Source organism: Parasteatoda tepidariorum, chromosome 10, assembly GCF_982258835.1.
Source record: "Parasteatoda tepidariorum strain Cologne lab strain chromosome 10, Ptep-v5.0, whole genome shotgun sequence".
NCBI classification, from domain to species: Eukaryota; Metazoa; Arthropoda; class Arachnida; order Araneae; family Theridiidae; genus Parasteatoda; species Parasteatoda tepidariorum.
In genome coordinates, this window is record NC_141764.1 from 42524127 (window position 1) to 42548492 (window position 24366).

A 24366-nucleotide genomic window follows, 5' to 3' on the forward strand; every position below is an offset into this window, starting at 1 on the left:
TTCTATAATCCCCAACCTAAAAAGGGGAAAGTGAAATAAAATTGGCTAGGCAAGATTCGAAGGCCTGTTAACTATTAGACTTAGAAACTGTTGGAATTAATCAATATATTCATTGTTTATTTCTGTACAATATATCAGTTCCGTATGTATTAACTACTTTTTTATAAATGATTTTCTCTATAACTAGTGAAATCCCACTAGTTGGGTAACACAGTGTACACATGTTAACTCCATGATAAATTTAGAAATACTAGAATTTCAATGAAAAAGAAGCAAAAATTTCTAACGTATATAACATTTTAAGAAAATTATATATGTAATTTACGGGGTCAAGGCCGAAATCAAGGATGGAGAAGAGAGGCAATCGACCCTGGATTCGGGACTTCTGAGAGCCTGAACAAAATCCCTCGCAAAAATAGAGCACTTCTTAGTCATTTAGTCTTAGTCATTTTTAATTGCAAAGAATTTCTTACATTATCTACAAATTTGTTTGAAGTGCAATTCTACAAAATATGAAAATAAGGATTTTGGGGCTTTGAGGAAAGGGCCCGCAATAAATTTTGTCCTAAGTTATTTTCTGTAGTTAACATCTTCCGCCGATGCACAGAAGTTTTTGTGAGAACTATTGTTCCAGACTATTGGACTAAATCATTATCGTTTGTTAGAGGATGAATATTTAGTAAGCGCATACTAGGTTGAGACAAAAATAATTTTAAGAAATAAGAACATTAGAGAGTTAAGTGAGCAATACAAACTTATCAACGCTGATACCGTGAATTATCAGCAACAGCACGCCAGTATTTTTTCTTAACTAGTAAAGTGTAACTCAGAGTTTTTCAGGTAGAAAACAGGACTAATTCCACTACAAAAAGTACCCGATCTTACCTTACTCTCGTCAATAATTAAAAAAAAAACATCGCTAAAAAATGAAGTTAAGGACAATTTAAATTAGGTGAAAACAAAAGAAGCAACCAAAATCTACGAAAGCATGGTTGTGAAGGCAGGACTTGAAGCATTAGGTACATGTTTAATCTGAGATAACAGCAAGTACAGAGACCTAATCAATAGGAACGCCTCCAATTTACCTCATGCAATTAAACTGTAACTTTAGTATTCGGACTTTCACACTAGTAATTCGACCTATTTCAAGCTTTAATATTAATGCGTGAATAAGAATTTGCAAGTTTTTTAACCTTTTGTAAGGATTTTAAGGATTCTAAATGAAATATAAAGGGTGGTGAATGCGATATACTTTGTAGATACTACATATTAAATACCTATTTGTGATGCCACTATTGGCATTACATATTTATTTTCTATCCTTCTAAAATATCTTTCATTACTTAAGCTTTTTTTTATTAATAGAATTTCATATAAATCAAAGACTTAAGCTTTTAAAACGAACATAAAATATTTATTACTTTTCGTATAGATCAATGTAACGGATACTTTTTATTTCATTACTAGGCATCGTAATCGCCAAGGTATTCTTTCAAACCCAATATTGATATGCTGGTTGGCTTTGTTTTGGCTATGTTATATTGTGATAAATCGCCAATTTTGGATCTCCTACTCATGCTTCTGTGTCCGTTGGGAACAAATTGCACGCACTGTTTAAATTTGGCTTTTGATTAGGCAGGTCGTGGGGGATTTGACTCCCATGGCCAGGCCTTATTAATATTATTATGCAAAATTGATTCAACTGAAATTCTTATGAATAATAATTATATTTTGTGTCTCGAGCTCTTGAAATATATTAAATAAAAGCTTTATATAATCCGGTTTTCATTTTCAAGTGTTAATTTTCATCACTTCTTCTGTTTTCTTCAACTAGTCCACTATACCAATACAAACTACAACATCACCTGATGCACCCTAACTTCCATACATCACCATACTATTGTTAATGTATGTATCTTATTTCAGATGTTTCAAAGGTACTCCCGCCTAAAAATTAGTAAATAATTACTAATTTGTTTGTTCCATGTTATGCATTACTTATCTAATTATTAAAACATTGATAATTTAAAATTAATCTATTTAGCACATTGTTTTTAATGTTTGTAATTTTTGTAGATTATTAAAGAAAATTTGGAAAGAATTTAAAATACAGGCAATTAAACCACTTATAAAAAAACAAATTTCTGAATAATGCCTGTATAATCTCAAAAGATATCAATGAAGTAAGGTTTTAAAATGCAGAAAAAAATATCGCTCTTAGTTAATGACACGTTAAACTATTCCTAAGGCCAAATGATTCCTTTTAACAGAATTTGATCTTATTTTACACAAAAGAACTTTTTCAAACAGTACACATTTATTTTAAAAATTTAATACAAAACCTATAGCAAAGAGTATAGTTAATTATACAAATATTGTAGTTTTAATTTAACAATAGCATTTCTAAGCGAAGCGCAAAAATTGCGAATAAAAATATTTTTATATTTCCTTTTTTTTGTTACAGGAGTCTCTAAATTTTAAATAAAAATGAAATTCTTTCACGGTATTGTTTACTATTCATTAGAGGTTTTGCTTATCCGTCTTTGCGTAAAGTTCATTAGTTCTAGAAACTTCTAAAATACCTTCCCGTAATTGATTTCTTGCATGACTTAACGTTAATCTTGAGAGCGTGAATAAACATGGGAAAGTTCGGCATTCTTCGTCTTTAAGAATAATTTTCAAGATCTTTATGGACTCGTGGTTCGCCCGGTAAATATGGTAATGATCTGTTTTTTAGTATACTAAGGTAGTAGGATTAATTCGTTTGTTATGTTTAAATTGTCTTTCGCGAGAATATTGTACTCCATGCATAATTTCTTTGAAAAGGTATTAATGAAGAAAATTAAAAGGTTTTGAAATAAAATGAATTTAAAGCAGTGATTAATAAAAAAACTAGCTTCTTTTTCATGCAATACCGCATTTTATTCTTGTTTAAACTAAGCATTTTTAAGCATTAAAGCTTGTAATTAATTACTTTTTTTAAATTTACTTATGATAATGTTTAGTTGTCTTAAATCCTCTTTATTTTTTTAAGTTATTTCCAGAATAAATTTATTTTATTACTAAAATAAACTAAAACTATCAGAATTATAGATGTAGCAGAAAATCATCACTGCTGGGCTTACTTAAATGGATGCATAAAGTTCACACAAAAAAATATGCTAATTCTGTAATTATACACAGTAGAAATAGTTAAAATATTTGGTTAGTGGCAAAATTTTAGCTAATCCCATTATTTGATACCAGGTTAGTTAAAGAAAAACAATCAGTGTTAAGCTTTTCATGAAAATATCGCTTGCAGAAAAAAAATTATCTGTTTTTGGTTTCTACAGCATGAGATTTTTAGCAAGTCTTTAGATACTTTGTCTTAGATACTTGCGCTGTTTTCAAATCTACAATAGGTTTTTTTCATTTGGGGTTGGTTCGATAACTGTTATGTCTATTCTTCGTCGAACTGTAAAAGTTTAAAAACATTATATGTTATAGATGGGTTGCATGAATAATTCTACAAGCTTCTAGTGGAATCAGGGGAAATAATAAGGACTAAAATTACATAAGAGCCTATGCCCGGAAATATTGTCATGCATCCCTATACTTATTATGAACTGTTTCTTCGTGTGCTTCTGAGTAGGCCATAATAGGGAATCGTTCATATGATTAAATTTTCGGGCATGGATTCAAATGCAAGTTTAATACTAATGATGTTACGTAACACCCCTAGAAGTTGGTCATAATTTTTTTATGACCTCATGTTAAGTATAATGTTTTTAAACTTGTACAGAGCTCGAAACATAAAAAGGAATACCCTAGATAACTTAAGATCTAATGATCGGATCTTCACGTTCTAGGACTAATCAACATACACCATATTTTAAGTTAAGGAATCGGACACAAAAACGTATTTTCTCGGAATATACATGCTTTTATTTTGAGGGATTAAAATTTTTGATCGCCTCCCTAAAGATAGAGGGTATGTGCAATTTAGGAAGTACGGTCCCTATAGTTTGTTCTATAGTATAGTTTGCCCTATAATTTTAATTTTTTCGTATTTCGCCATGATTTAAATTATTTTTAAGTAAATAGAAAAATCGTTGCACACAATTAGGAAATTCATTTATCCAAATATAAATCCATGCAAGAAATAGATTTCAATAAATGTTTATCATTGATTGTTCTTTTTAATTTAATAATAGCTATCCTTCTAATGTAATTAAATTTTATACAAAATCTTTGAATTAAAATAACATATAAGATAAAAGCTATGATTTTTTCAAAAAATAAATATTTAATTTTGGAGTAAAAGGACATTGATCGGTAGTGAAATTAATGCTTTTCGTCTTACGTCGATAACTATGAACTGCAGGCTAAAGCTATAAAGGGAAATATAATTTATTTGTGAAGATACGTATACTGGATCTTTTATTGGAGATCACGATATCAGCTTACCAACTACACGTATAAAAATAGATCCAGTAGCTTTTTCTGCCTGATTTCCTATAACTTCGCAATGATACCAGCCCTGATCATCTTTGGTAGCTTGAGCAATAGATAGTGTTCCATTCCTATGATCTGAAAGCCTTTGTCCTCCAGATAAAAGTGTGGTATCTAAAAGATGATAAAGATATTTAAAAAAAGTTTGCACACTTGATAACATTTTTATCAATGATAACTATATAGTTGATACTTTTAATCAAAAGATTTTTTTTATTTACTATCAAGCACAAATAATTTTTAATTCCTTTTTGAAAGCACTTCACTAGTACGAAGCCTTCTTTATGATTAATTCAAACTTAAAAATACCGGCACTTAGGGTGGCATTACTATTTACCTTGAAATCCAATTTTACCCGAAGATATACGGAATAAGAAAACATGATATAACCATTTAATTTTTACAGTACAATCTACTGGTTATATCACTGAATCACTCCAATTAAACAAATATTACCGTAAAAATTATGTTATGAGATTTAACTGCATGAATGGATTTTACGGATGATGCACCCAAAGTGCAATCACTTAATATAGTAATTTAATCTGGAGATTTTCATAGTATAAAAGTATTTTAAGAGTTTTAAAAACTAATTATGTCTTTTTATTTTAAAACCCAAATTAAAAAAAGCCTTATAGACAAAATTTATTATTCGTCTTTAATAACGTAGTTTATTTGTATAAGAATTCATTTCTACAAAACAAAATATATTCGTTTCGGAAATTTAGGAATTTTAAGAAAAGCCTGAAAGTAGATGAGATATTAAAAGTGAAAAACTCTATTGAAAATGTTATTGTTTGAAAGGAAGGCTAAAATTACAGCATCTTAGGGTGCTGGTACTTTTTACTGCAAAATCAATTTTTACTGGAACGTGTTACGGAACAAAAATCTGATGCATGGTAATTTTTACGGTATAATTACAGTAAATCCTTCTATTTAAATAAATACTACTGTAAAAATTGCAGTACATACGGTAGACTTAACTGGTAAATGGATTTTATGAATAAGGCAACTAAAGTGCCGGTACTTTATATCGTTATTTGTTCTGGAATTTTTTGCAGAGTAAAAGTTTTTTTAAAGTTTTAAAAACTTACTAATTCATTTTAAAGAAAGTATACTAAGTCTTAATGATATAGTTAATGGTTCGTCTTTAATTATTTCTTTTATTTATATAAGAATATTTTCAACAAAACGGAAAACGTTAGTTTTTGGAATTGAAGAATTTAATCAAAAATCTGAAAAAAGTTAAGATATAAAAAGCTGCTACTTTATAAAGGAAATTAATCCGGATTTATTTATGGTGTGTTTTTTGGCACAACCTCCTTCTTTTAGAGCTTAACATGTCTTAACTCGTTATTATACTAAACACTGTAAGTTAAACACTGCTGAGACAATTGCATATTATTGAAAATTTCAGCTTTTGAATGCCGTGTTGTCAGCAAACATATTTAATAAAATCTTCCATTAAAGTGGTCTTGATAACCACACATACTATTGCAAACAATATAAAGCAAAAATATAGTTTGATACCAAAGTGTATAGTCTACACCAACTCAATGCATTATTGTATTTATTTTACGTATAATTGAGAAAAGACATCAGAGAATAAAAATGTGGCTGTTACTAAAATATTGGAAATATATCATGCTTTAAAGAGGGATCTCAAATAGATTTCCAATGATAAATGGAGAAACGTCCGATTCTAACTGTCAGTGACATATAACCCCGTGAGCTTCCAAAAGGAATCAAGATTAATAAATTGAAGTATTTTGGGAATTTTTTCTCAATATTATGTTCCGTTTTATTGGTTGTCGAATTCCAGACATTGTATTTATCCGATTTATGAAGAAAAAAAATATGTAAGTCCTACTATTTCTTAGAAGCTTTCTGTTCTATCAAAAATATTTCATCTTACGTTACTTAGGATTTGGGTTGCTTAGATTGACTCTTTCTTTTAGAAACATGCTTTAAAAGACGTATATATAGTAGAGATATATAGAATTTTATCAGAAAGTCGAAAATAGATACGTTTACTCGAAACTCAGAACACGAAGAAATATAGATATTATACTCTAATATCCAATATCCATTTCATAAAAATATATGATATTGAAATTTTATCCAATCTTACGATTCAGAGAGCCTTAATTAACGAAATCATTCCTTTATTAACGAAACCAAGATTAAGTTTTACTTTCTATATTTGAATAGAGCAGTGGAAAATATTATTTTTTTAAACGAAAATAATTATATTAATTAATTAAATAACTGAGAATAATATGAAAAGAAAACCAAAAACTGAAATAAAAGTAATTCAATTAATTCAAAAATTTTCTGTCATTCCATATTAAAATTCTAATTAAAGAATTTCATTTCAATAAGAAAGGATAAAGTATTTGTAAACACATATTAATTGAATTATGAAAATAACACTTTTCGATAAAAGTTTCGAAAAACTAATTAAAAGTAGAATTGCAAGTAAAATTCAGGCATTTTACTTATTCAAAATTTGTTTCACGTAGAGATATTTAAATAGATTTTCATAATTATTTAACTTCAATCAATATGACACATTTTGAGAAATGTGTTTGGTTGTTCACTAGTAGAAACTTAACATTCACTCAAAAAGGAACATTTAGTGGCATAATTTGTCTTGCAGACCCGCAGATAGAATGTTTTGAGTAACCTATAAGAAATAGTATAACTACTTTTTACTAATGTATATAGTATCTATTTGTTTCGTTATAATCGATTTCAACTCATAGCAGTAATAATATGTAAAGTTCTGAAAAAAATGTAACAGAATAAAATGAGGTATTTGTATATATATATTAGCAACATTTGTTTGCATTTTAAGCTAATTAATTAGAATATATCTAGTACACTAACAAACTTAACGCTTTCAATATTGTGTTATTAAAAAAAACTGATTGAGATAAATATTTTGATATTCTATGAAGAAAAAATGCCAAAATTTTTTTTCTCTGAATAACCTTCAAAAAGTATTAAAAAAATTAATATGAGGAATAATATTATTGGATTCAAAAACGACTTCAGGTTAATAGATATAGTATTAATTCAGTTAACACAAATCATCAAAAATACGACTGATAAAAAAATAAATATTTTGCTTCCTTTTAGCAAATATGTTAAAATTTTTATTTGAATAAAATCAAGAGATCATTGCGTTTTGTTTAAGATACAGAATAAACTATAATCAAATGCAACACTATTTTTAAAATTAATATCGAAAATTTTAATGCTTTTTATATTTCATCAGCATGACAGCTTGCCAGAGCCGTCCCAACTAGTAGTTTTCTTCAGGACCGATCAGACACTGGGATTCTCCATCTATTGATGGCCATGGTTTTAAACACGTTTGCAATATTTAAATCATTGAACAACTCATAAAAATAATTTATATTTATTATTCAAGAAATATTTTTTTAAATACGATTAACACCATTTTTTGCCTTTCTTGTTCACTGAGAGAAAAAAGTGCGGTTACTGTATTTCTGGTTCTAAGGAGAAACGAAATCTGTAACTTTTTACCGAAGCGCTTCAGCAATGATTTTGGAAAAATTAACAATAAAGTTCGTTCTTTTACCATAAAAAAAGGATTTTTACCATAAGTTTGGCAGCAAATTAGTTAAAAGTTGGTAACATTTGGTAACTTTATCATGATACTTTAGAACATGGCATTAAAAACACTTTGTCGGTAAAATTTACTTTTAAGTTTTGTAATTAGTATTACTAAATGAGTGGTTATGTCTCATGGTGATGGAACCTGTAGGAAGAGTAAAAAAAGTCTCAAAATACGAATTAAATTAATTAATACTAATTTTTTCCTTTAAGAAATAAAATAAAGATAATAGGAGGGAAATAACTGAATCATTTTTACCGTAAAATACTAAACCGTAATAATTTCAGTAATATTAACTAGAAATATTAAGTGATTTTACGGTAATTATTACTGAAAAAATATTTTTGTTGCGTAGCAAGTTCCAGTAAAACTGGATTTTTTGATGAGAAATACCGATACCCTGAATGCCGGTACTTTTTACCATATTTCGATCCAGAATTTTTAACAATGTTGGCTCGAGGCAATATTCAAATTCATCCATTTATGTTGTTGTTAATTTACGTCGCACTAGAGCTGCACAATGGGCTATTTGCGACGGTCTGGGAAACATCCCGGAGGATGATCCGAAGACATGCCATCACAATTTTGATCCTCTGCGGAGGGGATGGCCCCCCCGCTTCGGTAGCCTGACGACCTGCGCGCGAAGTCGAGCACTTTACGGTAGCACAGTTAAACGAGGACCAGTATCGCTCACCTTCGGTCCCTACACAGACTGATACAAGTGGTCACCCACCCGCACACTGACAGCAGCCAGTGATGCTTGACTTCGGTGATCTGCTGGGAACCGTGTCTTAACGATCAGTCCACTGCGGGACTCATCCATTTATGATACATTGTATTATACATATATATTGTGCTGCTGTGATATTTGTGCTATTGTGATATTTGTATTATACACATATATGACAACGTTACTTTTAAAAAGTAACGAGTAAAAGTACAAGTATTTTTAAAATAAGTAACGAGTAAAAAGTACAAGTAAAAGTACAAGTACTAAACAAAAAAAGTAACGATTTAAAAGTACATTTCTAGGAAATCGAAAATTCAAAGTAACCTAAAATTTTATTGAATGATATTCTTATGTTCTTTAACGTTTTTGCAAAATTGTTGTTATTTATTTAATTATTTTTAATTTTGAAAGTTATGGACATTAATTTATTTTTAAATTCGGAAGAATATTGTAATATAATTTTATAATATAACAGTATAATATAATTTTAAAATCAAATATAATTTTAATATCAAACTTTTTATGGATTTGCCCGAAAAAGAAATTTTATCTTTTGATTTTAATTTTTAGCTTATTATTTTTATTTATTTAAATTACCATTGATTTAAAATTGTTTTACTCTATAGAAACGCGCTTTAAAAGACAAGCATAAACAAAGCAAACACGGTGTTTCAGATAGCCTTATTGTTACACCTGAAGGGTGACATGAATTTCGATCAGTGAGAACTGCCTTTGACTTGAATCTCAATCAGTGAGAACTGCCTTGTGAGAGAGGCGGAGCAGTGGAAAAGAGCCCTAAGACAAGTAGAAAGACTTTTTCTAGAACTGTTTTTCAGGTGTGGCAACTGCGGCTGGGAGAGATTGATTGTTGAAAAAGGAATGTGCGGGTGATATTCTTTTGTAGTTTTTCACGAGGATTAGGGGGCTTGCCCCCCTAATTCCTTCAGAGAGAGTTTTTTGTCCTTGCCTGGATGTGGTAGGCAAGAAAATAATTTCTACTCAGGGGCAAGGAATTTTCCTTGTGTTTTTTATCCATTTACATCGTTGTGAAAGTTTAAAACCACTTTTACAGAATTGTAAAATTCTTTTCTTCAAGATGTGGTGTTTGCACCACTGTATTTAGTGTTGTTTGATTCCTCCAATAAATTATGTAAGTTGTCTATAATTTTGATTCTGTCTTTCTTTCTAGAGCCATGTTATTTTTTCTAAAATATTCTCTTTCACTAGGATTCACTATTCCTTTTTAGCTTCCACTATATATCTTTTTTTAGATCACGCGCCGGTCTTATGCCCACGTGCCGGCAGTAATTATCTTATAGCTTAATTCATTTTTCTTGATTGAATTATTTCTTTTCAGTTACCTGCTTGATTTAGGTAAGAATGTAAGATATGTAATTTATAATATAGTGATTTATTTATCACTTAATTATTAACTCTCTCGAGTTAATCCCAGCTTGTTTCTTATATCTTGGATACATCATGTGTAAACGCACATGCTTCCCTTATATTTTATCTATGTATATTTATCTCAACAAGCGATATCATGTGGCGCCGTTTTGGTTTTCGAACCTGGTTTAATTTCTCAGTGAATCTTGGGATTTTGGCATTAAACTTAAATTTAATTCATGGCTGAATTCATATTCATAATCAATATTTTATTCATCATTTATTTTTCTCACTCTCTTCATTGTTTTTGTGATGTAAATAATGCTGACAATTTTTAAATAATTGTCAAGGTTTTAATTTTGTATACATTATTTATTTTAAATATGAGATATTATGTATTTTATCGATACAATGAAAATGAATGAATACAAATATAGGAAATAATATGTCTCATACAAAATTAATAAGTATCAGTTGATTTTAATTTTTAACAGTGTATACTTATATTTAAGTAATTTGTTTTATATGTGTGCATTGTATGTAATTAATAATTAATATGGCTAAAAATATGTATTCTCTAGCCAGCTCTTTGCAAATCTTTACCGGTACTATAGATGAAAATTTGAATTTCTTTTTGAATAATCTTGAACAAATTGCTGATTTAGAGAAGTGGGACATCAGGAAAAAAGCTTTAATCTTAAAATTAAATCTGTCAGGTAACGCGTTAAAAGTAATAAGCGAGGCTAAAATCAACCCAGATGACGAGTACAATGAATTAGTTAAACTATTGAAAGAAAAATTTTCAAAAAAAACTAACTTTGCTGAATCACAGAGTAAATTTAACTCATTGAGTCAAAAACCTAATCAATCGATTAGAGATTTAATTGAGGAAGTGGATAGGACTACGAATGAATACTTGGAGATAAACAAGGATAGTAATAGTGAGACTTTAAATCTGGCTCTTAAAATGAAATCTCAAAAACTTCTGGATAGCATGAGACCCGATATTAGAGTAGAGGTGATGAAGAGAGGTGCTACTAATTTTCAAGAAATAGGTAAAATTGCAAAGGATGTTGAAAATGCTCTAAATTTAAATGATCATCATCTTAATAATCTGACAAAATCGACTGAAATAGAGTTGATGCTCAAAAGCCAAATTGAAAGTAATAAGAGAATTGAGGAATTAACAAAAAAAATTGAGAATTTATCTAATGTAAAAGCTGTAAATAATATTGCTCAATCAAATGCATCTAACTCACAGAGTATTTCTTGTCACATTTGTTGCAAAAGACACCTTACGACTGACTGTTGGTATTACCCAACCAATGTAAATAGAAATAATAACAGGAAGTTTAAACCGTATGATAGAACAAATTTTCGAAGAGGATTTGGTAGAAATTATAGGAATAGGGGCAATCATAGTAATAATAACAGACGAGGTAATTTAAACTAGTCAATGGTTCTTGTAGTAATTGGAAGAAATTAATGTCTGCAAGAACCAATTCTAATTCTAATGTTAATGTATTAATTGATCAAAAAAAAATTTGTAAACAAAACACAAATAAGCAAAATTCAAATCGAAAATTTTGTGACAAAAAAAATAAAGGTAAAAGAGATGCTGAAATTCAATGTGAAAATTATAATTTTAATGTTAATCAAAATAAAGATAATTCAGAACAAAATCAAATAATAAATGAACAGATTAGTAACAGTAATCAAGTGAATAGAAAGAAGGAAGAATTAATGATAAATTGTGATAAAGAAAATAATGAGGAAATTAATATACCGAATAAGCATTTAATGACCTGTAATGATGAAAAGAATACGGACTCTCTTCCTATCATAATTTTAAAATTTAATGATTTATCTATACCTGCTTTATTGGACACTGGTGCAAATCTCAGTCTAATTGATCCCTCAACTGTAAATACAATAAAAGAAAAAACTAAAGTCAACTACTTATCTAGATCTGTTCGAATACACACATTGGACAATAATACTGTACCATACATGACAGCTATATCCTCCAAATTTAAAATTAACTCTAAATGGTTTAATAATACATTTTTTGTGACTCAAAATTCTTGGCGTTACAAATATAAGATTATATTGGGATATGATTTTATCCAACATAATAAAATTATCTTGGACATACCCAATAAACAGTTGATCATGGGACACGAATCTTTTGATTTTTTTGAAGATACTCCTTGTGTTATAAATAATATTATTAATAATGTACAAATCACTAAAGATATATTTGCTTATGCACCTGAGAAGATCATTATTGAACCTAATGTTCAAACATTAATAAAACTTAGTTTATCTCAGGGTATTGAAAATTGTAAACAAATTTTATTTCATCCAAATGTAAATAAGCTTAAATATACTATTCAGGAATCTATTAATGTAGTTAATGATAAAGACTTTGCAACTATTATTGAGAATAATACTGATAGAAAAATAATTGTAAACAAAGGTACTAAAATTGGAAAAGTGTACAAAATTAAAGATGAGGATATAATTAGACCTACTGAAAGGAAACAACTCCAAATTAATAATTTAAACTTGGAAGAAATTCATGAACTAAGAAAAAAAGAAATTCAGGCTAATGATTTTGATGTAAAACATTTAAATGATGAAGATGCAAATAAGATACTTAAAATTTTAATGAATAATTCTGAGGTGTTTTCAAAATCTTATGCTACTTTAGGTTCCACGAATGCTGTGGTACCTGAATTTAAATTGTTACATCAATTTCCCATTCAAACTAAACCGTATCCCATTCCCAACATTGCCAAAAGTTTTGCTAAAAGGGAAATTCAAAATTTATTAGATGCAGGCATAATTGAACCATCATCTTCGAGCTACTGCTTTCCTGTAATTTTTGTAAAGAAGAAACCTTATGTAAATGACCCTAATGTTCAAAAATTTCGCATGGTAATTGATTATCGTTTATTGAACTCTGTAACTGAGACATTTAAAATCTGCTTACCTAAGATTAATGACATCTTACATAGTATTTCTGGTAAAGCTCTATATACTGTTCTGGATTTAAAAAGTGCATTCTTTCAATTGCAACTGCAAGAGCAAGATAGGTCCAAACTTGCATTTTGTTGTGAGATTGGTAACTTTCAACCTACTCGATTACCATTTGGTTCCCGAAACAGTACATCCTATTTTCATAATCTTATATCTAAGTGCTTAGATGACATTAAAGGATCCAATGTTCAATTTTTTCTAGATGACATTGTAATTGCTGCTAATTCCATAGAGGAAATGATAGAATTATTAGTAAAAGTTTTTGATAGACTAAAAAAATTCAACTTAACGTTAGATCCAGCTAAAATTCAGATATGCAAATCTGAAATTACATATTTAGGTTTTAATCTTAATGCTAATGGTTTTTCACCAGCTCCTGATAATGTAAAAAAAATAGTTAACTTTCCTGTACCGAAAGATGTTAAACAAGTCCAAACATTTTTGGGCATGGTTAATTACTTTAGGCATTTAATTTATAACTTTTCTGAGATTGTTAAACCCATTGTAAACCTAACTAAGAAAAATGTTGAGTATAATTGGAGTAAAGAATGTCAAACAGCTTTTGAATTCATATCAGAGCAGTTATTACTTAAACCTACTATCAGAAATATAATTGAAGATGAAAAATTCTATCTTGTAACTGATGCTTCTAATAGTTCATTATGTGGCATTTTAATGCAAAAGATCAATAATAAATTTGTACCTATTGAATTTTACTCCAGACAATTAACTTATGCAGAATCAAAATACCCATCCATTAGGCGAGAGCTTTTAGCTATTGTTGATTCAGTCAAACACTTTCATCAACATTTTTATGGAAAAGAATTCATAATTTTAACTGATGCTAAGGCATTAACATTTCATATTAAGTTGGAGAAACAACCCGAAATTGTAAGCAGGTGGTTAATGTATCTTGAGGAATTCAATTATCAAATTAAACATATAGAGGGCTTAAAAAATCCTGCTGATTATCTTTCTCGAGTGCCCATTACTAAAACTGTAGTGAATAATCTTAATATATTTGAGGTAAATGATAATCTTAAAATTGAGAATATAATTAAATGTCAACAAAATTGTAAAAAGACTAAGGAAATTTTAGAAAAACTTAAAATCAATGATAAATTCACAACTAAAAAATTTTTTTTGAATGATAGTGGTGTACTCATGATAAGAATTAAACCTCCTAAGCATCCTCATAAAACTATTAATAGGATATTTGTACCCATATCTCTTAGAGGTGAAATACTTAAAGCAGCTCATGCCACCCATTTTGGTATTTTTAAAACATACAATTTAATGAAGAGAAACTATTCTTGGTATGGTATGTTAGCTGATACTCAAAATTTTATTGAGGCATGTGATGCTTGTCTTGCAAATAAACCTAAAGCAAACAGTACAGAAACAAAATTTATTGAAAAAAGTAATCTCAGTGTTGGACAAATCTTGTCTATTGATGTTGTTGGAAAACTACCTAGGTCCCTTGACAACAAAAATTTCATATTGACTATCATTGACAATTATTCTCGATATTTAGAAGCTATACCCTTAACCAATGTAAAATCATCTAATATAATTTCTTGTTTAAATAATTATTTTTCTAAATTTGGATTAGCTCAGGGAATCATTAGTGATAATGGTACCAATTTTACTTCTAATGAGTTTGAAAATTTTTTGAAAACCTTAAATATTGAGCATAGAAAGACTTCATATTATTACCCAAAATCCAATGGATTAGTGGAAAGATCTCACAGAATTTTAAAGGAAGCAATTGCTTCAATGTGTAACAATACTTGGGAATGGACTGAAAAGTTGTTGTTTTTCAAACTGCACTATAATAATTCAGTGAATGTGGTCACAGGATATACTCCTGCGGAATTATTTTTTGGTAGAAACCTAAACCTGCCATTAAATGTAAATGTTAATGTTGTAAATGAAGACACCCCTTCCAATTACATCAAAAAATTAAAAGAACATATATCAGAAACTAGAGAAATTGTAAGTCTAAATGAGAATAAGTATTTCGAACAACATAAGAAATATATTAAGGGTAGACCTACTCCTAAATTTGAATGTGACGACACAATTTATTTAAAAATAAATTCTAGTGTTAACTCTCTTGAACCCAAATATGAAGGTCCATTTAGGATAACAAAAAAGTTTAGAAATAACAATTACTTAATTCACATCAAGGATGGACAAAGAGACATGTTCAAAAAATTCCATGTAAGCAAGCTTTTCAAAAAGGAAGTGCTAAGAAATAATTTGGAAGATGATATAAATAGAGAAGAACATGACATTAGCATTGAATACTAATGTGTAAAAGTGAATTAAGAAGAGTAGTTTAGACTCATTAAATGTTAATAATTAGTTGATTTTGATGATTACAACTTGCAATTTAAATTTATAAAACTCAAATGGATAAATTTTTTACACTTGAATTTGTGATGTTTTTTGAATGGCATTTTTTTAAAAATTTTAGTGGCCATAAAATTGTATTTAGTGCTATGTGGCTGGTCCAAATTTCACTGAATAGAGAATAATCCTGTTCAAAAATATTTCTTAAATTCTTTCATGGTTATTTTCTTATAGCCATATTCAATTTTATATCCATTTATTAGTGTTTTATTTATCCCTGTGATAGCAAATTCTTTTGTAATTATGGTGTCAACTACATTTATTTAATATCCTGCTATGTAAATCTTAGAAAAAGAGAGTATATATAAAAAAAAATGTGATAATGAAGGGAAATGAAACAACTTATAGATAATGATGTAAAAGTGTTCTTTAAAATTTTGTTAACACACTGTGCAGCAACAACTAACAATAGATTTTCCATTATTCTCTGGTAGTGAAGTGTATATGTTTTTTAGAGAAGTGAAAATATTTTGAAGTGTATATATATATTTTTTAAAGAGAGTGAGGAGGGTAAATGATAATAATTTTTTATATAAAAGACAGAAGCAACTTACAATGAATGTATATGTGTATATTTATTCCAGGAATATTATAACTTGTTGAAACATTGGTTGACAAGTATTTTGAGGTTAGATGTTTACTTTAATGTATTATGAATTACTCCAGATTTCAACTTATATCTATTATTGGAAGAACACAATTTTTTTTAACTTTTTTTTTCTTCTAAGAAGGAGAAATGTTACACCTGAAGGGTGACATGAATTTCGATCAGTGAGAACTGCCTTTGACTTGAATCTCAATCAGTGAGAACTGCCTTGTGAGAGAGGCGGAGCAGTGGAAAAGAGCCCTAAGACAAGTAGAAAGACTTTTTCTAGAACTGTTTTTCAGGTGTGGCAACTGCGGCTGGGAGAGATTGATTGTTGAAAAAGGAATGTGCGGGTGATATTCTTTTGTAGTTTTTCACGAGGATTAGGGGGCTTGCCCCCCTAATTCCTTCAGAGAGAGTTTTTTGTCCTTGCCTGGATGTGGTAGGCAAGAAAAGAAATGTTACACCTGAAGGGTGACATGAATTTCGATCAGTGAGAACTGCCTTTGACTTGAATCTCAATCAGTGAGAACTGCCTTGTGAGAGAGGCGGAGCAGTGGAAAAGAGCCCTAAGACAAGTAGAAAGACTTTTTCTAGAACTGTTTTTCAGGTGTGGCAACTGCGGCTGGGAGAGATTGATTGTTGAAAAAGGAATGTGCGGGTGATATTCTTTTGTAGTTTTTCACGAGGATTAGGGCTAATTCCTTCAGAGAGAGTTTTTTGTCCTTGCCTGGATGTGGTAGGCAAGAAAATAATTTCTACTCAGGGGCAAGGAATTTTCCTTGTGTTTTTTATCCATTTACATCGTTGTGAAAGTTTAAAACCACTTTTACAGAATTGTAAAATTCTTTTCTTCAAGATGTGGTGTTTGCACCACTGTATTTAGTGTTGTTTGATTCCTCCAATAAATTATGTAAGTTGTCTATAATTTTGATTCTGTCTTTCTTTCTAGAGCCATGTTATTTTTTCTAAAATATTCTCTTTCACTAGGATTCACTATTCCTTTTTAGCTTCCACTATATATCTTTTTTTAGATCACGCGCCGGTCTTATGCCCACGTGCCGGCAGTAATTATCTTATAGCTTAATTCATTTTTCTTGATTGAATTATTTCTTTTCAGTTACCTGCTTGATTTAGGTAAGAATGTAAGATATGTAATTTATAATATAGTGATTTATTTATCACTTAATTATTAACTCTCTCGAGTTAATCCCAGCTTGTTTCTTATATCTTGGATACATCATGTGTAAACGCACATGCTTCCCTTATATTTTATCTATGTATATTTATCTCAACAAGCGATATCACTTATGATTTTTGAGCTAGTAAAAAATAATTGAATGTGCAGTATAAGTTAAAACAGAACAGTCTACAGTTTTATTTGTAACAATGGCTAATGCTGAAGTCATGCGAGAAAATCATTTTCCGAACATTTTTCTGCCTAACGGAATAATTAAAATTTGTAAACGAATTTTAGTATGAGCGGCTAAATTAATACCTTCGAGTTTTCAAGAGATAAAATAGTAATTATAATAGTTTTCAATAGCACAAATAGTTCTGAAGTTCTTAGAGATTTGACTGGGCGTTGTTTGACAAGATCGGCCATAAACATAATTTTAGTAAAGAATGTACTAGGTAAAAATATATTTAATCTAAAAATGAACAAAAATGTATTATTAGTGAGTTCAAAATGAAAATTGAAAAACGTAATAACAAAATCCAACATTTTTTACTTAAAATGTATTAAATAAATGCATAAAACTCGAAAATGAATGAAAATAACTTGCTAATTAATATTTTTATTCATTTTGCAAAATAATTGCATTTCGAAAGTGGTGTCACTGAGTCTGCTGCGAGAATTTCTCAGAACGTGCTTAGCCACGCTGAATAAGCACTCCACGGGAGCACTAGAAGGTACTACAGTATTATATTTCACATATAATTTTTTTACAATTGGATATCAATTTGATTTTTTTAGAAAGCTTACCGAGTTTAGCAAAAAGTAACGATTTCATTCGACATTTCCGTTACAAATACTTGTGCTTTTTCCCTAAAAATGTAACGAACGTACAAGTAAAAGTACTAAATTTAAAAAGTAACGAAAGTAAAAGTACTGCCATATATGATTATACATATATTATTGTGCTGCCGTTTTCTGCAACTGAGTATAAAGCAAATAAAAATTATTTTTGAGGTTATTTTTTTTCCACATAGTTGTACGAAATCCAATTTCCTCCCCTTTTTTCCTTATGTTGAGAAAAAAAAATGTACGTAGTTTTAAGGCGACTGCCTGGGTACGATGAAATTTTTTTTAAAAATTAATTTTTTTTTAAAAACATATGTGTTATTGGTTCATGTGTGACATAAAATGATATAAACAAGAAGAAATATTTTTGAATATCGCATAGTTTTTAAAATATTTGAAAAATTAAGCCTAAAATGAGCGAAATTTAGAGCTTACGCCAGACACCATACACTTAATTTAAATGAATAAAATACAATTTCTTTTTCTGTACAGATTATTTTGACCCTTATCTGTGTTCTGAACTAAAGGTTTATGAATATTTTAAAAATTACCCAAATTAAGTGGTAAAATCTAGAAAAACAGCAATTTTTTCATTTTTTTCAATAGTTTTTTATGTTTATATACCTGTAACATGACCAAATATTTAAATAGAAACTTAGTTTTAGTTCAAAACACAGTATATATAGTTTATAACATTTTTACCAAATTTCATAAGAAAATTTCCATTACTTTTGGAGTATGAGTGTCTGGCGTGAATCAAAATATTAAAAAATACAGTTTTTCAGAAAACGCTTTTAAAGATTTACTTAAACAAAAATAGTTACATAGACTTATTCAACAAGCTTTAATTTAATAATATTTGTAGTTCAGCCCTTTATGTAGCTCTTGCTTTTTACAGTTTGCATTTTAATCCATTATCTTTTTTTTTATGAACAATTTTCTATTGAGCGACAAACAGTAACTCGAGCCCGCGATTTTCTTTTTTTCAAATTGTTAGTTATGTATGCAATAATTCACAGCAAATTACTACCAAACTCCTTCTAAAACAGTTTTAGGTTGTTAGAATCAATTGGCAAACAATACCTAAGTCATTTTAGAATGTAGTATAGTTAAATATTTATATTTTTTCATAAAACAGGCAAAAATGACGCGTTAATTTTCGCTGTATTTTGTATACACAACTACATGATTAAAAATATTAACTTCATACTACACACTAATATTATTTTTAACTTTATTTCAAACAAAAACTGTATTATTTTAAAATAAACATTATAAGATATGCCTTTCATATGAAAACACAAAATTTTACAGTACATAATTTTGAAAAAAGATTTACTATGTTAGCATATTTGTTTACTATAACTAAACAGTGAAATAAAAGTACTTAAATAACAATAAAAAGTACTTAGATAACAACTAAAACTACCGTCAATTTAATATTAAAGCTTTTTTTAATAAGATCGTGGCAAATTTGAACGCTGAAAACATCATAGCAAACAGAAAATATAAATATCAAAATTGATGCAATTCAATTTCACTTCCTTTAAAAAGTTTATACATAATTTGTTGCCACATGCGTTTAATTAATATTATATAAAAAAAAATTAAAAAATATTAATATTTTTAATAGCGTTACAAGCAAAAAAAAATTCTTATTGGCTCAAAACTACATTGTTTACAATTAATTTTGACGTTTTCAGTGCACTTCCGGTTTTTCGGAATCTCACTTCCGGTTTCAAAATCAGCTATAACTTTGCTTCTAATTATCGAAATTTTAAAAACAAAGCATTTTTAGAATCCTAAGAGTTCATTCTTTTCAAAAATGCAAAAAACAGAAATTCGAATTATTTGATGAAATCGGTCATTTTAAGGCAGGCAGATACCTTAATTAGAAAATAAATATTCCTTGAAGAGTAACGTGCGTTGATTTAAGTCCAAAAAGTGTTTCTTGACTGGCGTAATGCTAAATTGCGTAATCTTAAAAAGGTATTACAAAACCAATTTCAATTTGAATCGTCCAAAAAAGATTTGAACAAATAGTCAAGGTTATTAAAAAAAATACTGATAACGCATTTAATTGAAAAGATAATATCTTTAAGTGATAATATTTTGAAACAATATCTTCGCTCTAAAAAAAAATAAAAAATATTTAGAAATAATAATAAAGAAACAATCAGAGCAAGATAAAAAATCCTGTTAAGAGATAGTCTGTTTAGTTTTAATGATATTACAAAGTAACTATTTTATTCAAAAGTGTAACAAACTGTTTCTCATAAGTTATATAAAGTTTTGTAAAAAGCATTATAAAAAGTTTTAATATCTCAGAAACATTTAAGGCACTGAATAACTCATAAAAATACTGTGCTATTGAGAAGAAATTTTTAAGCACTATTTTCGTCTTTCATTTACCCAGCATAGAATGTGGTAAATACACTTTGTCTCTTCATTTCGGAAATACCCTATGCTATGAAACTTTTATGAGCTTTCTTACTAAGATATATAATGTTAGTCATTTATTCCATTCATAAAAATCAACATTTTACGGCTGAAAACAAACAGTTTTGAACACTTTTCTTGAAAAATGGAATAGCTTCGGGATAATATTCCAATTTCACCATTTATGATACATATACTATTTGTTTTTTCCTTTTCACGCAAAAACAAACGTTTTGTGCTGCCTCACACTTCAGCTGGGTGAAAAGCAAATAAAAAATTGCTTTTGAGGTTCACTTATTGCCAGATAGCTGGACAAGAGCCAGAACTGTTTCATCTTTGTGCGTTGGTTAAAGTACAAAAAAGTGTTTCTTGAAGGATGGCAATTGTTATATCTTTCCCGGAAATAATGAAAAACTGGATGGGGAGAGAGAAGTATAACGTTCTCTTTTCAAGTTTCTTTCAGTTCAGAGAAGAAAGAAAAAGGATCCCCTTTTTAAGATATTTGCTACGATTCGTTGACTCTAACGCTATATTTAACAAATTCCGTACCATTGTTGGATGGTCTGACGCCTTTTATTGCGTTAATTTCAATTCTGAAGGAAAAGTTTTTAGAGTGTTGAAAAAATATGAAAGATATTTGTAACTTTTAAATAAATTGTGCTTGACTACAATGGCAAAACGAGTTCTGGAATGCATTAGTTGGCGATAATGGCCTCATAAATTTAACAATAACTTTCACTCTGAGCCTGGTTTTGGCAAGAACATTATTTTAAAATCAATGTTGACAACTACAAAAATGGTCATTTTTTCTAGTTAAAACCCACACTCTAAAAGTGATTGCTTCGCTATTCCTATAGTATATTTTTTTGATAAACCTTTCCTTAAACTCTGTAAAACAGATTGTTTTAAAACATGAGATCAGTTTTAAAATATTATTTATTAAAAACTAATAAATACATTACATTAATAAATAAATTTTTGGGCAAAATACCTGGCAATTTTTGGGCAAAATACATTTTTCACTATCAGCACGCATGGAATTTTACTGTGTAGCGTTCAGCGCCTACGAGCCCAGGAACTTCGAAAAGTGCGTATCTGAGTGCCTTACTCAAAATTACCTGCAATATTAGATTTCACTTTCCAATACGAGAAACATACTGTTGGGGTAAATTAAATGAGCTCCAGTACAATCATTAGAGTTGTCCATTAAATTAAACGGATCGTTCCATTCTGCGAGTAAAGTTCAATCTATCGTTAAAATACCGTCTTTGAGAAAAAATCTTTACTTGAGTAGCTGTCATTGGCTGTTAGAGAGCCCTTTTCGAAAAAGTTCAAACTTTCACTATCACAATGATACTGGACCCAACAGAAATGATACTGAATCAGTATCAACATAATGGTAATTTAAAACTCAAAATAAAGCCCTACATATAATTTTGAAATTTAGTAAGGCACCATATTTATAAATTTTCTATATTTAGTCAGCTTTTATTTTCTTTTACAAGGTAGGTACCTGAGGTGTCACCTGGTGAATGGATTTAGTTCCTTTAGAGAGTCATTTTATGCTTGAAAACAATCTATAAAATTTATTTCATCTATTTCAAAGTCAATTAAGTTATAAAGTATATACACAACTAGTCATTGAAATTGCTACACCAGGAACTAATGCAAATAACAGAATGATATTTATTCGGCACATAGATTTTAGTTGGAAGAATTAGAGATTAGATTTTCAGGATATTTAGAGGTTCAAGAGGTTTATCCTATCCAGAGGAATCAGTACTTAGGACAGCCTTTCCTGGCAACAGTAACAGCAGTTATTCTCCTGCGCATCGAGTCGAACAGATGCATGTAGCTTCAACATTATGCGACAATTCATCGATCGTCGTGACTAGCGAGTGGTGGCTTGCCAGTCATTCGGCAACCATCGACCAGGCATTTTCAATTAGTGACAGATCAGGACAACGAGCTGGCCAGGAGGACAAGCGAACATTTTCTGTGTCAAGGAATGTCAGGACAATGCAGGCAACATACGGTCTTGCATTGTCCTGCTGAAACGTAGCGTTGCAAAGGCCTCGAAGAAAAGGCAGAGCAACTGGCCCTAACACATCAGAAATGTAATGGCTGCTGTTCAAAGTGCCGGTAATGAGAACAACAGATGATCGAGACGTGCATCCAATGGGACCCCATACCACTACTCCAGGTGATGGGCGAGTATGACGATGTCGAGTGCAAGCTGCCAATGGGCGCTCTCCACAATGTCGCCAAGCACGGATGCGGCCATCATGATGATGTATATAGAACCTGTATTCGTCTGAAAACACGAAGTCATGCCATTCCTGCTTCCAGGTTCGTCGTTGATCACACCATTGGAGGCGCTCCTGCTTGTGAAGCAGTGTCATGGGTAGCCGAAACCTTGGTCACCGTGCTGACAGTCCATGCTGCTGCAAACGCCGTCGAACAGTTCGTGCAAACACTTTTCTTGCAAATGACCCCATTTGTTGACTCAGGGTTCGTGACGTAGCAGTATGGTCCCTAAAGGTCACGTGAATAACGTGTTTGTCTTTTTCGCTGTTAGAGATGGGGGTCGCTGCACGGCGTTCCATATGACCCATGAACCCATCGATTCCATCTTCTGCTAACAGTCATGGGATCTCGACCAACTCCAGCAGCAATACTTCGGTACGATAAACTGCAATTCCGGTAGGCTGCAATTCGACCTCTATCGAGCTCAGACACGTGCTGGTAGGCATTTCTCCTTCTCACCCGAGGCATAATAAAGCCTTTTTTACCTATGATCGACGCTCAAATTCAATTTCTGTATGAGAAACTTACTCTCCAATCTCTTCTTTTAAACACATTGTAGGTGTCACTACCACCGCCTGCTTTGTATGAACGAGCTGATAAACCGATCATTTGCATACCACAACATGCTTTATCCGTCCTGCAAATTCCATGTTCGTGGGGTGTCGCCTTCCTCGTGTAACAATTTTAATGGCCAGTAGTGTAGTAAATTTATTAATTTATAAAGTTTTAAAGTTTCACTTTTTTTCATTAAATAAGTCATTAAGTTCTTCTCGTCTGGCAAACAGAATGTTATGTTAGCTGTAAAAGTTCTCTTTAATTCAAAAGTATTTCACCTGTATCTGAAACGTAAATCTTTACGTTTTAAAATTATATTTAATGACTAGAATAATAACTTCATTTTTAGAAGCGACTTTCAAATGCTCTTGATAACTCTGCATACTTAACAAGTATTCATTAGAAAACATTTTTAATATATAAATTCACTTTATTGTTATTTTAAGTATATTAAAAGGCATCATTCCAACTTAATTTTTTTATCTCCAATTCAACATTCTTTTTTCTGTTCCTTTTTTTGCGGTTCGTTACAAAATTCTTCTACGGAAACATATATTTCCAAACACTTAAACTTTCCAAATACTTAAACTCCACAACAAAAACGAAAATGACAAAATTTGTATACATATTACTTTTCATGAATGCTAAGTTTTTAAAAATTCTCACTGATTTGCGAGTAACACATTTGGGCACATTACTTGTTAACGTTTACTTGATTTAGTTTGGTTTATTTCTATTTCAATTGC

General features: G+C 29.9%; 1 protein-coding gene and 1 long non-coding RNA gene across 2 annotated transcripts in view; one reads left to right on the plus strand and one right to left on the minus strand.

The window, feature by feature from the left end:
• The window catches only part of LOC107441526 (cell adhesion molecule Dscam1), a 417585-nt gene that overhangs the window by 207748 nt on the left and 185471 nt on the right, over positions 1 to 24366 (minus strand). Inside the window, 1 exon segment of the mRNA XM_087153704.1 lies at positions 4447 to 4605. Coding sequence (XP_087009830.1) covers positions 4447 to 4605 — 159 coding nt within the window.
• Positions 16600 to 17221, plus strand: LOC147802526 (uncharacterized). Its single transcript, XR_015429894.1, has 2 exons — positions 16600 to 16711; positions 17010 to 17221. It is a non-coding gene; the product is annotated as an uncharacterized LOC147802526 (long non-coding RNA).